Source organism: Saccopteryx bilineata, chromosome 7 (assembly GCF_036850765.1).
Source record: "Saccopteryx bilineata isolate mSacBil1 chromosome 7, mSacBil1_pri_phased_curated, whole genome shotgun sequence".
In the NCBI taxonomy this organism is placed as follows: Eukaryota; Metazoa; Chordata; class Mammalia; order Chiroptera; family Emballonuridae; genus Saccopteryx; species Saccopteryx bilineata.
The window spans coordinates 74,699,058-74,714,944 of record NC_089496.1 but is presented as its reverse complement, the minus strand read 5'-3'; the positions used below and the strand labels follow the sequence as shown (position 1 = coordinate 74,714,944).

At 43.4% G+C, this 15,887-nt stretch overlaps 1 protein-coding gene across 2 annotated transcripts in view; it reads left to right on the top strand.

Annotated features, from left to right (window-relative positions):
• Nucleotides 1-15,887, top strand: part of ADAMTSL3 (ADAMTS like 3) — a 247,812-nt gene that overhangs the window by 87,824 nt on the left and 144,101 nt on the right. For both annotated transcript variants that reach the window (XM_066239225.1, XM_066239226.1), the window contains exons 5-6: nucleotides 8,608-8,653; nucleotides 14,248-14,484. In XM_066239225.1, coding sequence (XP_066095322.1) covers nucleotides 8,608-8,653; nucleotides 14,248-14,484 — 283 coding nt within the window. The remainder of the gene's footprint in view (nucleotides 1-8,607; nucleotides 8,654-14,247; nucleotides 14,485-15,887) is intronic.

The window sequence follows — 15,887 nt, the reverse complement described above, 5'->3', positions numbered from 1 at the left end:
CAAGTCGCAGCTTCTATCTTAAAAAATTCGTATATTAGTCTCATAATCTCAATCCCACTGTATCTTGATCCTGGCTTGCTTCTTGGCATGGGGCCAGGCCTGTGGCACACCCATTCATTCTGTGTCTTTGGGAAGAAACAGAAACAGTAACATTATTTCTCTGCATAAATATTAAATGAGATGAGTTTGAATTAAGGGCAGCAGGTTTGTGATTAATTCACTCATTCCTGCTTTCTACCTCTTAGGGCAGCCCCAAACCTAATACACCCATTCCCACGTTAAGAACTTTCAACGTGATTTTGGAAGTATTCCAGATTATGAAGAAGGAAACCTACTTTCTTTGGAAGGCTTATCAGATCTCTTTATGCTTAAGCAGCCTAAAGGACTTATTAAATCTTCACAGATAATTGAGTTCTTCTGTTGATTTTTCTCGGAAGGGGAAAATGGAGGTGGTTACATACACAGCAAACAGAAAGTTGTCCCAGGGCATCAGAAGGGTCTCGGTGCCTTCTCTTCATACCAGTGTGCGCCTTGAAATTTGTGATTCAGGGAAGGGGATGAATGTAGCTATTTTGCTTATTTATTTCTCTGTGGATAAAGTTATTTTAGAGTTCGATCACATTTAAATACTGTCAGTTCTTTTGCACTGCAAACCGTATACCAACCAGAATGTCTCTTTCTCTTTCAGGAATTTGTAAGTTGATAGTCTAGTCAAGTGCCAACTATGGGAAACATGATTTAAGTTAACTATTTTTTTAAATTAATATATTTTTATTCTTTAAAACACATTCTTCTCAGTTTTTAAGACATTAGCTTTTGAGTCAATATATCATCAAGTGAATGTAATAAATTATAGTGCTATAAACTCCAAAAATATTTTATTAATGTTTTTAAAGTGTCCTCATGTGGAATCAACATATGTTTTTTATATATTCGTAAATTTATGGCTTCAAAAATCTTCAGTTTCAGGGTGGGTATGTTGAATGTTTTAAGGATAGAAAATACATAATTGGGAAATGATGTTCTTGACTTTTCATACACTCTTGATAATTATTAGCTCTTGTGTATAATAATTAGAATGAACTAAAAAACCTGGAAGTATTCTTGCTGTAGCTTTGTTGATTTCAGCCAGAGGAATTAGCCTCTGAATAAGCTGGCATGTTCCTGCTCAGGGAATTAGGCCTCCAGTGCCCTTAACTTTAAAATAACTCGCATTTAATTTTATGCTTGTTTCATAAAGTGGTCATTCATTTTCACACAAAACTGTAACCCATGCATGTGATATTGATAAAGTCCAGTCAGTGGGCTGAGTATGTGTTAGGTTGGATAGAGTGAAGTGAAATGCTCAAAATGCCAGGCATGTGGTTGGGTTAAAAAAAACCTTCCTGGCCTTGGCTGGTTGGCTCAGCAGTAGAGCATTGGCCCGGCATATGGAAGTCCTGGGTTCAATTCCTGGTCAGGGCACACAGAAGAAGTGCCCATCTGCTTCTCCACCCTTCCCCCTCTCCTTCCTCTCTATCTCTCTCTCCCCTCCCGCAGCCAAGGCTCTATTGGAGCAAAGTTGGCCCAGGTGCTGAGGATGGCTCTGTGGCCTCTGCCTCAGGCTCTAGAATGGCTCCAGCCACCACAGAGCAATGCCCCAGATGGGCAGAGCATCGCCCCCTGGTGGGCTTGCTGGGTGGATCCCAGTCAGGTGCATGCAGGAGTCTGTCTGACTGCCTCCCCACTTCTAACTTTGGAAAAATACAAAACAAACAAACAAATAAAAAAACCCAAAACCTTCCTACTGGCCCTGGCCAGTTAGCTCTGTCAGTTAAGAGTGTGGTCCCGCCCTGGCCGGTTGGCTCAGCGGTAGAGCGTCGGCCTAGCGTGCGGAGGACCCGGGTTCTATTCCCAGCCAGGGCACACAGGAGAAGCGCCCATTTGCTTCTCCACCCCTCCGCCGCGCTTCCTCTCTGTCTCTCTCTTCCCCTCCCGCAGCCAAGGCTCCATTGGAGCAAAGATGGCCCGGGCGCTGGGCATGGCTCTGTGGCCTCTGCCTCAGGCGCTAGAGTGGCTCTGGTCGCAACATGGCGACGCCCAGGATGGGCAGAGCACCGCCCCCTGGTGGGCAGAGCGTTGCCCCTGGTGGGCGTGCCGGGTGGATCCCGGTCAGGCGCATGGGGGAGTCTGTCTGACTATCTCTCCCTGTTTCCAGCTTCAGAAAAATGAAAAAAAAAAAAAAAAAAGAGTGTGATCCCAAAATGAGAAGGTGGCAAGTTCGATCCCTGGTCAAGGTACACACAGGAAACAACCAATGAACACACGACTGAGTAGACTAACAAATGAATGCTTCCCTTCCCCTTCCTCTCTCTGTCTATAGCCCTGGCCAGCAGACAGCTCAGTTAGCTGGAGCATCATCCTGGTGCACAGAGGTTGCCAGTTTGATTCCCCGGTCAGGGCACATACAGGAGCAGCTCCATGTTCCTGTCCTTCTTTCCCTGCCTCTCTCTCAAAATAAACTCCCAAACAAACAAACAAGAAACAAAAAAAACAACAAAAAAGAAACCTTCCTACTAATTTGTTAAGCGAATCAAGAGAGAGTCTCCCCGCATCTTTATAACCACATCCTGATCCATACTGGGGTCACCATAAGAAGTCGTTGTAGAAGAAATGAGTCCAAAATGACACTATATTTTGAGAATTCATAAAATAAAAGGATCTCTTTCCCTATATGTCACTTTCCCGCAGCGGTAGTGGCGTTTATAGTGGAGATATACTTACGTCTTAGGTTTAGATTTTCAGGCTCAACACTCGAGATGCAAGTGACTGCCTCCCAATTTAGGACAGTGGGGTGTAGACTGCGACTCTGGTCTACACAGCAGGGCTGACACACAAGCATAAGCCAACTTCAATGGGCATCTTGTTTTCTTGACGTTTAAAATTTCACTTTACGGCCCTGGCCGGTTGGCTCAGCGGTAGAGCGTCGGCCTAGCGTGCGGAGGACCCGGGTTCGATTCCCGGCCAGGGCACATAGGAGAAGCGCCCATTTGCTTCTCCACCCCTCCGCCGCGCCTTCCTCTCTGTCTCTCTCTTCCCCTCCCGCAGCCAAGGCTCCATTGGAGCAAAAGATGGCCCGGGCGCTGGGGATGGCTCTGTGGCCTCTGCCCCAGGCGCTAGAGTGGCTCTGGTCGCAACATGGCGACACCCAGGAGGGTCGCAACATGGCGACGCCCAGGATGGGCAGAGTATCGCCCCCTGGTGGGCAGAGCGTCGCCCCTGGTGGGCGTGCCGGGTGGATCCCGGTCGGGCGCATGCGGGAGTCTGTCTGACTGTCTCTCCCTGTTTCCAGCTTCAGAAAAAGAAAAAAAAAAAATAATAAAATAAAATTTCACTTTACACAAGTAGTTTTGCTTTTCACTTAAAGAGATAAAATTAAGCAGTGACAACAAATCTGTCTGAAAAATCATTTCTGAAGTTCTCATACACTTTTATTTTAAAGGAAATGCCTCACTCTTTGTCAGTTTCAACAGTTTTTGTGTTTCTAGTATTGACATGAATTCCAATATTCTCTTGCGCGGTGCCTCTGCAATTTGCCTACCCCCTTGAAATGAGAATCAAAAGCTTTTTAGGGTCCTAAGTCAGCCCAGTACGAAAAGCTCCTGGTTATCACTCCCCGAATCTATTAGCTGCTTCCTCAGCTGGGGCTTTTCCAAAACAAACGAGCACTTTAAATTGGCCTCTCATTTTTCCTGTAATTTATTTTCTTCTCCTGTCCACACGTAGAAAGCACAATGAAGTAAGTCATGTAAGTAAACGACCTTGTGTTGTTTCCCAAGAGAGTGGAGTCACTTCCCTTTGACAGAGAGCAAGATTTCTCCACCCTAAATACAGTTAGCCTGCCAGCCTCCCGGCTTGGTGCTTTTTGAACATTTAAAATTGGATGTCGCCTCATCGAGTGTTTAATAAGTTTCCAAGTCCTATACCCATGACAAGTCATAGAGCTGGAAATGCACAGTTACAGAATGCTAAGACTGGGCCAAACTATCACAATCATCTAGGAAGATGTTCCAAACTACAAGCCAAAGGAACTCAGTAAATAGGAGTAAGTGACTGGGTACCTTGTCTGAGTTCTGCTTCAGAACTTACACTGTCACTTAGGTGGTGCTTTTGGGGGCAGCTGAATGCTGTTCTTTGTGCCCCAGAACTTCTTCCCCATATGTCATCTAAGACAGAAGATGGAAGGAGACTAGGGTACACATTGTAGGTGGAACAGCAAGTGGGGTGAAGATGGCCTGAGTTGTTAAGAAAGAAGGCAAGATTGAAAATGTGTGTTGGACAATAAAATACAAAGTAACCATTATAACAGGGGTCGGGAACCTTTTTGGCTGAGAGAGCCATGATCGCCATATATTTTAAAATGTAATTTCGTGAGAGCCATACAATATGTTTAACACTAAATACAAGTAAATGTGTGCATTTTATGTAAGACCAACACCTTTAAAGTACAATAAGTCTCTGAATTCCTTTTAATAACGTTGTTATGCTGTTGCTAACCAATGATGAATAAAGTACTTCTTACCATTAATGCGACTTCTGGTGCTGCATGGTTTTGCTGATGGCTTTGTAGTCCTGGTTGATACGTGGTGAGGTTAAGCTTCATGCAGGTGCTGAGACTTCCATCCGTTAAACATGATCGTAGGTTGGTCTTAACGTTCTTTAGGTGTGAGAAAGACTGCTCACATGCATACGTAGAGCCAAACATTGTCAGTACAGCAATACTCACACGCTGCAGTGTGTGGTATGTGACGGGAAGCATGTTCCAAGTTTTGACAATCAACTGGTCCGCGGGTTGAAATTTTTTCATTTCTCCCCACTTGGGTTTGCTCGCCAACTCTGCTTGCTGTCCTGCAAGTCTTTTCAAATCTTCATTCAGTGACTTGAACTTATTCACCCACATGTCTGAGGCCTTCAAGTCAGCAGCTTGTAGCTCAAAATCTCTGACGGAGACACTGAGGATGTAACCCAGGTCGGCGCTGTCCACTGCACACTTGTGTGGATGCGTGATGAACTTAAAAAGACAAGTGCACTTACGAAATTCTCCAAAGTGTGCTTTGAATGACTGCAGGAGATTAGATGTGAAGCCCGCTAGCTGCTGGAGATCAAGATGTTGAGCAGGGTCACTTGCTGTGCATGCATCTTTAAACTCTCCGAGTTTTTCAAAGTGTAGTAAACCAGTGGTTCCCAACCCCTGAGCTACAGACCGGTACCAGTCCATGGGCCATTTGGTACCGATCCACAGAGAAAGAATAAATAACTTACATTATTTCCGTTTTATTTATATTTAAGTCTGAACGATGGTTTATTTTTTTTAAATGACCAGATTTCCTCTGTTACATCCGTCTAAGACTCACTCTTGACGCTTGTCTCGGTCACGTGATACATTTATCCATCCCACCCTAAAGGCCGGTCCGTGAAAATATTTTCTGACATTAAACTGGTCTATGGCCCAAAAAAGGTTGGGGACCACTGTAGTAAAATAAACAACCTGTTTCAATGTCGGTGATGAAGAGTTTCAGCTTGTTTTCAAATGCAAACACTGCTTGTTGAAGGGATAAGACTGTATTTCCAACACCTTGCATTTTCACATTGATCTGGTTCAGATGTTCAGTCATGTCCACGAGATAGTAGAACTTCAGGAGCCACTCAGTGTTAGCTAACTCGGGATGCTCGACGTTTTTCATTTCAAGAAAAGTCTGGATTTTGCTCAGACAAGCCGCGAAACAGCTGAGCACCTTCCCTCTTGACAACCAACGCACATTAGTGTGCAGAAGCAGACCAGGATAATTATTCCCAACTTCACCCAGCAGTGTTTTAAACTGGTGATCATTTAAAGCTCAGGCAACAATAAAGTTGACCGCCTGAATGACCAGTGACATCACCTCACCAAGCTGCTCGCCACATATCTGAGCACAAAGTGCCTCCTGATGTAGGATGCAGTAAAAACTTAGGGTGGGTCTCTTTTCATGTTCACGAAGTGCTACAAATCCTCTGTTTTTCCCCACCATGCATGAAGCACCATCAGTACACACTGAAATAAGTTTATCCATCGGTAGATTTTTTTTCTTTAGCAAACTCAGTGAAAGACTTGAATAAATCCTCCCCTCTTGTTGTTTCTTTCATAGGCAAAACAACAAGACTTTCCTCACTAGTGTGTCACCAACAGCATACCTTGCAGTCACGCTGAACTGGGATAAATGGCTTATGTCTGTTGACTCATCCAAAGCGAGAGAAAAGAATGGTCTGCATTTATGTCCTTCACTTGTGTTGCCTCAGTTTGATTTGCCATCAAGATGGTACAATCGAGAACAGTTCTTGCCGACAGAGGCATGTCTTTTATTCGTTTGATTATCTTATCTTTTTCCGAAAAGTCGTCAAAAAGTTCATTGGCAACATCAAGCATGAATGTTTTGGCATACTCCTCATCTGTGAATGGCTTTCTGTTTCTCACAATTGCTAAAGCACCAGCAAAGCTAGCTGAATTCCAGTCACCTTGTTGGGTCCAAACATGGAGTTGCTGCTGACTAGCTTGCACTCTGCACAGTAGCTCTTGACATGCTTTCTTCCTGCTGTCCCCCTCTGGATATTTTGATGCAAATGTATTATGGAGGGTGTTGAAGTGCTGCTTTATATTTGACCATTTCATCGATGCAATTTTATCATTGCATATTAGACACACTGCAGAACCTGCTTTCTCCATAAAGGGGAATTCCTCTGTCCATTCTTGCTGAAAAGTATGATACTCCTCATCTTTTTTCTTTTAGCCATCTTCTTCGTCAGAAGGGTTTCTGCAGTTAGCTAGCTGACTACTTGATTAAAAGGAGGGAAGTTTACCTCCTGACCTCACAACGACCTATGTACGTTAAGCATTATCCAATAAAAATGGGTGTTGTCTTGGAGGACAGCTGTGATTGGCTCCAGCCACCCACAACCATGAACATGAGCGGTAGGAAATGAATGGATTGTAATACATGAGAATGTTTTATATTTTTAACGTTATTATTTTTTTTATTAAAGATTTGTTTGTGAGCCAGGTGCAGCCATCAAAAGAGCCACATCTGGCTCGTGAGTCATAGGTTCCTGACTCCTGCACTATAAGAAAGCAAATTAGTCATGTGGAGGATGATATCTGTAGAGATTTCTTACAAGCATTAACGGAGTTGTAGCAATGAGATGTGTCTGAGAGAAAACCAGAGATTAAGAAGCAGAGGGAGTGAACTCTAATGCAAGAATTGCAGGCATTTTTGGAATAAGAGCTGTAACCAGAATTTTATTCTGAGAATAATTTATGGTGCTGCTTATAACAGCTTTGAGTGTTTCAGTCGAAGGGCTCACCGTTTTCAAACTCGATGAAAAGAAACACACAATCAGATACACCCTGATTACAGTTTTGTTTTTTAAAAAATGTTTCTTCTTTTCCAAATGAGAGGAGGGGAGATAGAGAGACAGACTCTCACATGTGTCCCGACCAAATCCACCCAGCAACACTGTCTGGGGCTGATGCTTTGCCCATCTAGGGCCATGCTGGCAACTGAGCTCTTTATAGTGCCTGAGGTAGAAGCTCTATGGAGACATCCGCAGTGCCTGGGGTGAGGCGCTGAATCAGTCGAGCCATGGCTGCGGGAGGGGAAGAGAGAGAGACAGAGAGAGGGAGAGAAGGAGAGAGGAGGTGTGGAGAAGCAGATGGTTGCTTCTGTGTGCCCTGACTGGATATTGAACCCAGGACTTTCACATGCTGGGTCGACGCTCTACCACTAAGCCAATTGGCTAGGGCCTATGATTTTCACTTCAGATACTAACACACACACACAACCTATAAGCTTTCAGGCAGAAAGATGAAACACATGTACAAAAGTATAAAAATCAGACTTCTCCTCTGCAAGTCTACATGTCAAAGGCCACTGAAGCATGTCTACAGTTTTGAGGAAAAAGAATCATGAAAAAAGCTATGCATCATGTGCTGTGTTGCCTTTGCTTTATGAAATACAAAGCATTAATAATATGTCATCCATGTGCCCTGCTGAAAAAAAAAAACCATTGAATAATATGTAGCCAACCGAGAGTGGAAAACTTACGCATGAAAAAGTCCTATTATAGAAGGACTGATAGCTGTATTGATGGGAGAAGGTCACAAAGTCACCAGCCAACTTGGGTTAGTTACTTTGGTGAGGGAGGAAGAGAAATTCTCCTGTTGGAATGTGCCACACAAATGCTTTTTCTTCTTTTTCACAGAAAAAAAAATCTATGTGCACACATCACACACACACACACACAAAATACATTCATTTCAGTGGTTATGTGGATCCCCTGGGTAGGGACTGCATGTAAGCAATATTATTACACTAATGCAACTAAAGAATTCACTCTCTGTGTAAAGTGACTCTGCCATGAGGCTTTGTCGTCTCCTGGCCCATGGAAGTTATTTCTTAGAATTTAAACTTTGAATTTTTGAGAGGTAATGTACACCAATAAAAGTTTTACCAGTGCCCTGGTTTGGATTCTTTCCTCATTGCTTGCCACTTCCATGAAATCATTGTTTTCTTTTTTTCCCCCTCTTTTTCCCTCTAGGAATTGTGAAGGGCAGAATATTCGATACAAGACGTGCAGCAATCATGTAAGTTCTGTAATAAAAATATATAATCTAATAAAATATGTTCATGTTTTCAGTTACAATATTGTAATATGTACTTATAAAGCTAATGGTCTCTTGGTACCCTTTGTGGAAATTTTGAATATTTGTCTAATTGACAACAGGTTTTGTGTATCTCATACCTTCCATTTATACTACCTTTTTTGGCCATTTCACATTTATGATCTAATTTGGTAAGTATTTAATAATTTCTGAATTCATAGGAAGAATGTATAATGCCTCCTGTAAACACCTTCAGAGTTCGAAGTGCTTTTCTATACAGTGCCTCACCTGACCCTCGGAGGCACGTGAGCTGTGGTTATTTTTCTTTTGCAAATGAGGGGACTGGGGCTGAGGGAAGAGCAATTGTTTTCCTAAGGGCCACAGAGGAAGCACACAGACTTGAACCGGGCCGCCTGCTCCTAGCCACCTGTCGGCCCACTGCAAAATGCGTGAAGGGGAAAATCACACATGAGGAAGGGTTTATACACCTTATTCTTTTTTTTTTAAATCGGGGGAACATTGGTCTATAACATTAGATACATTTCAGGTACAGTATACGGCATTATATATAATTTGATATCTGTATACACTACAGCATGCTCACCACCAGGAGTCTAGTGTCCACCGTCACCCAACGGTTGACCCCCTTTACCCATTACACCTGTCCCTTCTCCCACCCCTCTCTGTTCCCCTCTCTCTCCTACCCCACCAGGCTGGCTATGTAACCAGAGTGGACTATATTCTTCTTTTGTGCTCTTCACAGCATTTAACTCAGGCCAAGCCAATAAAGTGTAATTTGAGAAATAAGTGTTGTCTTGAATTTAACTGATATCAAGAAATGTTTCTTGAGGAAAGGGAAGCAGGAGAATGTCTGGCATTCAAGCTTCCTAAACCTCTTCTAAACTACACTGCTCACGAAAATGAGGGGAGCAGGGAAGGTGCAGATGCTCCAGTACTTTTCAGCCTTTTGTATAGTGCATTTTCACTAATGAAATAAAAGTTGGTTTTGCATCTCATTTGCATAATTGAACAACTTTCTTTGACTCGTCATTTGCTTTTTTTCGGTTCTTGTTTAATAAAATAAAATACTTTTTTTTAATCGTTATATTTTCATTTTGAAATATCCTCTAATTTTTGTGAGCAGTATATTTAACATACAAGAATCCTTAGACTGACCCAGGGCATGGGACCCAGCTGAACTAGACCCACAGGCTTAGTGTTGACATAAGTAAAGGAAACCATTTACTATAAGTAGTCAGTGTCCTACCAGATTACTAGAAAGCAGTAGCACATAACAAGATACTTGTTACTTTGGACGCGGCCTTGGCTCTGTCATGTTCCAGTTGTGAGTCTGGGCTGGTGACTACAGACTTTCTACGTCCCAGTTTTCTCCATTCATAGAGATAAGAGGAATGGTCATCCTGACCTGTCTAGCTCAAAGGGGTAGAGAATGGACGTCAGTGAGACTCCTTGGCCGACTACAAGGCACCATCCAGACACAAGGCTGTCTCGGCCAGGGGCCATCGTTGTTAGTCACGCCCACTCAGATTAGCTCAAGACACGTGGAATTCACTGGATGATGTGTGGATGTTTAATATCATTTTGGCATGTGCACCCCTTCAGGGACAGAACCCAGGAATCAGGATGTGAGGAAGCCACCTAACTGAATTCCTTCCATTGGAACCCGTGGCCATCACCTTTCCCTCTAATTTATTCTTTGCTGGGGGACCGGCTCACTTTGCTTCCACCTGCATCTCCTAAAACACATGGCAGCCCAGCCTCAGAGTGATGTGCGTGTTCGGCTCTGGCTCTTTTTTGGCAAATCCAAATTCATGGGGAAGACGGATGTGGCGTGGGCCAGACGCTTGCTTGTGACAGTCAGCGGGGGCCAGGGAGGCTGGGTCACATTCACAAATCTGGCCACCATTTCAGCAAGAACTAAGGTTAGGCAGGCCCCTTAGGCTGTCTTCCACCTGTCAACCCTTGTTAAGTTTGTGAAACTACAGCGTGCTTGCCGTACCTGTGAACTTAAAAGTGCAAGCAGTTGTTTTTACCCTTCTCTCTTATACCCTTTGGCTTGGGTTTCAAAGAGTCTGATATAAGGGAAGCTGGACACCATTGAGGGAAGAGGAGTCTATGTAATTTTATCAACTGATGACCCTTCCCTGTGGCCAGATGGCAGTCACAGTCCTCATTCTGAGAGAAAGGTTGTCCAGTCTCCCGCCTTCTTCAATTTGACTCTTTCTTCCATAGGTGTGACCAGGGGTTGAGGTGTGGTCTTGCTAAAACGAGAAGAATGTGGGCCCCGTATAGGCTTTTGGGATGATTCTCAGCAAACGGATACAATTAATCCCAGAAGAAAGTTTATTTATTGTGTTTTATTTATTTCCTACCAACTTCCAAAAAGGATTTGAGTTTATAAAGGCATAAACACAGTAAGATATAAAAGTCAAGTAGTAAAAAAGGGAGAAATGGAAGAAATTAAATTTTAAAATTCTGGCTGATTATTTATTAATTATTTGTGAAAAAAATGCAGTTAAATGTCTCCCTTGCATTATGCATCAAAATAAATGTCAGATGTAACAAAGGGTTAAATATAATTGGGGTTAGGGAATATGGTCAATAATATTGTAGTGACTGTGTTGGGTCCCAGATGAGTACTAGACTTAGGGTGATCACTTTGGAAGGCATATAAATATCTAGTCACTAGGGTGGACACCTGAAACTAATATAATATTGAATATCAACTGTACTTGAAAAATGAATTAAAAAAATATATACTTGTTGAACTATAAATGAATGAGAAAAATACCTCTGTTCTTAGGGTGAGGAGGAAAGCATTTCCAAAGTTCATTCATAAGGAAAGACATGTTAAAAGGCAATCTTACTAGAGCTGACTACATAAAAATTTAAATCTTCTTGACTTCACAAAGCACTAAAAACAAAATTAAATGGGGAAAATATTTCTGTCTTCCTTTCCTTTTTTTTTAACCCTTTGAGTAGTGAGTTTTTTGTTAACCCTTTAAGTGAGGACGTACATGAACGTTCGTCCTACTCAAAGGGTTAATGTGAGAGGAGATAGACTCCTGCATGCACCTGTGGGGATCCACCTGGCAACCCCCATCTGGGGTTGATGCTTGAATCAACTGTGCTATCTTCAACACCTGGGGCCAACACTCAGACTAGTAGAGCCACTGGCTATGAGAGGGAAAGAGAGAAAGAAGGGGGAGAGAGAGGGGAAGAGAAGTAGATGGTTGCTTTTCATTTGTGCCTGACCGGGGATCGAACCCAGGATGTCCGCACGCCAGGCTGACACTGTATCCACTGAGCCAACCGTCCAGGGCTGGGAAAATATTTCTAATCTAAGTAAGAGAAAGTTGATAATTTCACTGTGAAGGGTAATAGTTTTATCTGTTAAAAAATAATAAAAAGATATTCCAACAGATATATTAAGGACAGAAAACAATACATTTTTGAAAAATTAATATGAGCACATAGACATGAAAATATATCAAACCTAAATAATTAAAAGGAAATGGAAGTTAAAATAATTCAATTTTACATAATACTTATGATTGGAAAAGTGTTTAGAAAATTATAACATCAAACTTAGAAGCAGTATTGAGAAAAGAGAACTTATGTAACCTGACGATATTAATAAGGTCTTCCTGGAGGATGGTTTCACAATATTTTTTTAAAAGCCTATAAAACACACTCATTTCCTCAGAAATTTTATTTCCAGAAATTTGTCCTTGGGAAATAATCAAGGATTTGTGTGAAGATTTAGGCATAGGAATCTTTGCTATTTAGTCTTTTCTTTTTATTGAAACTATTTTTCAAAGTTTTTTACAGTGAACTTTTATTACTTTTGTAATAAGAAAAACTATAAAGTAATATTTTGCCTTTCTCTACATGTTTTCTTTAATTGAGAAGTTTCTATTCAATTATAGGTAGTCCTTGGGTTATGAACGAGATAGGTTCTATAGGTTTATTCTCTCTTTTTTTTTTTTTTTTTGTATTTTTCCGAAGTTGGAAACAGGGAGGCAGACTCCTGCATTCGCCCAATCAGGATCCACCGGCATGCCCACCAGGGGGCGATGCTCTGCCCCTCCGGGGCGGGGCGTCACTCTGCCATAATCAGAGCCATTCTTGTGCCTGAGGCAGCGGCCACAGAGCCATCCTCAGCGCCCTGGGCAAATTTTGATCCAATGGAGCCTTGGCTGTGGGAGGGGAAGAGAGAGACAGAGAGGAAGGAGAGGGGGAGGGGTGGAGAAGCAGATGGGCTCTTCTCCTGTGTGCCCTGGCCGGGAATCGAACCCGGGACTCCCGCATGCCAGGCCAACGCTCTACCACTGAGCCAACCGGCCAGGGCCTCTATAGGTTTATTCTTAAGTTGAATTTGGGTGTGAGTTGAAACAACTACATTTACCTATTAAATGCAAGTTAGGCAGATGTTTGTCTTAACATAGTATTTATTTTTACCTTTCTGTGCATAGAGATACTTAAACATTTTCAAACCTACAGAACCTTATCTCATTCATAACCTGGGGACGGCCTGTAATTAATTCCCATTAAATGGGAAGCTTGCACTCAGTATTGAAGAGTAAAGTAACATTTTTGTCATCCAGTGTCTTGCTTTAGAAATATCTGATGGGAGGGATCAGTAGTTAGAATATCTTTGAGTCATCAGGACTTGTACAAACACTTTTTACTATTATTATGAGAGCCTCCTAGGGCAGTTACTTAGAACATATGTGCTTTTGTTGTGGACGGAATTAGAAAAAGCTACACCATCTCCTCCCATCCTAGCCAGTTGGATCCAGCACTTGGTTCCAGTGAAGAGATGGCCGGGGATCTGGGAACCAGGGAGGAAAGGCAGATGGATTAAACAATGACAAACACAAAAACAAAGAAATGAACACAAGGTCTCACAAAGCACGGCACTTTGGGACCATGCAAAGTAGAGCCAGCTCATCCTTCAGCTCATTCATATTCCCAACAAAGACCTTTAATCATCTGGAAAGATGAAAAGCAGATTGGTCCGATTGTTGGCCCCAGGAACTGAAGATAGCTTGATTGGTCCTAGCGTCAGCCCTGGCCACTGAGGAGAGCTCAGTTGATTTGAGTGTCCACCCCAGACAGGTTGCCAGGTGGATTCCAAGTCAGAGCACATGTGGGAGTCTGTCTCTCTGTCTCCCCTCCTCTCACTTAAAACAAACAAACAAAAAATAATAAGGGGACTTAGTAAGGTATATGAAAATGTACATCCAAGATGGATAGGACGGAGCAAAACTTGGCATCTACACAGTGTAAGTTTTAATTATTTGGGAAATGCACCTGGGTTGGAGAGGGATCAGAAAAAACAGCGTGATCCCCTGGATGGGTTATTATTGTGGAGGTTCTGCAGAATTCCACAGCTGCAGGTTCAGTTTTGAATTTGTAGAAGGAATGAGGTGACTCCGAGGAGAGAGGCAGGTGGGGTGTGGTCTCACCGGACTCCGGGAGGGACGTGTTCAGCCTCCCGTAGGCCCGTCTCATTGGGTGACGTGCATGTGGCCCTTTTTCTCTGCCTCCAGGACTGCACTCCCGACGCGGAGGACTTCAGAGCCCAGCAGTGCTCTGCCTACAATGACGTGCAGTATCAGGGTCGTTACTATGAGTGGCTTCCATGGTACAATGACCCCACCGCGCCCTGCACGCTCAAGTGTCATGCACGGGGACAAAACTTGGTCGTAGAGCTTGCACCCAAGGTCCTGGATGGAACACGCTGCCACACGGACTCCCTGGACATGTGCATCAGTGGCATCTGTCAGGTAAGCCACGCCTGCTCCCCCTTCCCCGGGCTCCAGGAAGTACCACGCCCTCTCAATAAAGGGAATCCATTTCTTCTTCCCTTTTGTTTGTACACATGAAGTCTTGTTTTTTGATCATTGTAATATAAAAATTTTTTTCGAGAGTATTTCTCGCCTTTTGAATTGTTTAGCTTATTTAAATTAGTTAAATTTTTGCCCACGTAGAATCAAAGATTGCCATGTGACATCTCACGGTTCGTCTAGGCCAGTGGTTCTCCAACCGGGAAGCTCATCAGAATCACCTGATGGACTGTAGAGGCCCAGCTGCCGGGGCCCTGCCCACGGTTGCTGACCTAGCTTTGCTGGGCTAGACCTGAGAATTTGCATTTTTAGCCAGTTCCTGGGAGGTGCTGACACTGGGTCTAGGGACCCCACTTGAAGAACCACTGCTTTGGCAGGTTAATAATATTGCTAGGTTCTCTGAGCCTTTTAATTCATTGTTTTACTAAAGTTAAGTCACTGTCTTGAGTCTGTAGGAGCAGCGACTGATTGGCTGAAAATTGAGCGTGAATGCATTCTAAGTAAATTCTCAGAGTGGTTTTTGCAGAGCGGTGATGAGCGTGACTGAGACAAACCCCGCACGGCTGTAACGGGGGTGAGGGTTCAGGATCCTGCAAGGGGTTGTTGAGATCATGTGGAGATGGAGAAGGACAGGATTCTACCTCCATTCCTTTGATTTCAGGGGGGGGGGATTTAAAATAACAAATGGCTAGTATTCCATCTACCCTGCTATGTTCAGATCAACACAGTAGTAACAAGAGCAGGTGAACAATCTAACCACCTACTGTGTCAGACACAACTGGGCCTCGTGGATGTCAGGCTCAGACATGAAGCACGATCTTTCTCCTCAGACTAACTTCTTCCTTCATCCAGAAAATGAACTCCAGCTGCTTACTGCAGATCTCTGGAATCATTCTGGATTCTTCTCTTTTTTTTTTTTAGGTGAGAGGACAGGAGATAGTGAGGCAGATTTCCACATGAGCCCCAACTGGGATCCACCCAGCAGCCCCATCTGGGGCTGATGCTGGAGTATTGAGCTTTTTTTAGCACCTGAGGCCGATGCTTGGATTACCCAAGCTATCCTCAGCACCTGGGGCCACATTCGAACTAATCTAGCCACTGGCTGCAGGAAGAGAAGAGAGAAAAGAAGGAGAGAGGAAGGAGGGGAGAAGCATATGGTTGCTTCTCCTGTGTTCCCTGACTGGGGATCGAACCCAGGATGTCCACATGCCAGGCTGATGCTCTATCCACTGAGCCACCGGCCAGGGCTAGGCAGGATTCTTCTCTTTTGATGTGTACGTCTAATACACTGCCAAGTCCAGTCAAATCTACCTTCAAAGTCTATTTAGAACTCACCATTGCTT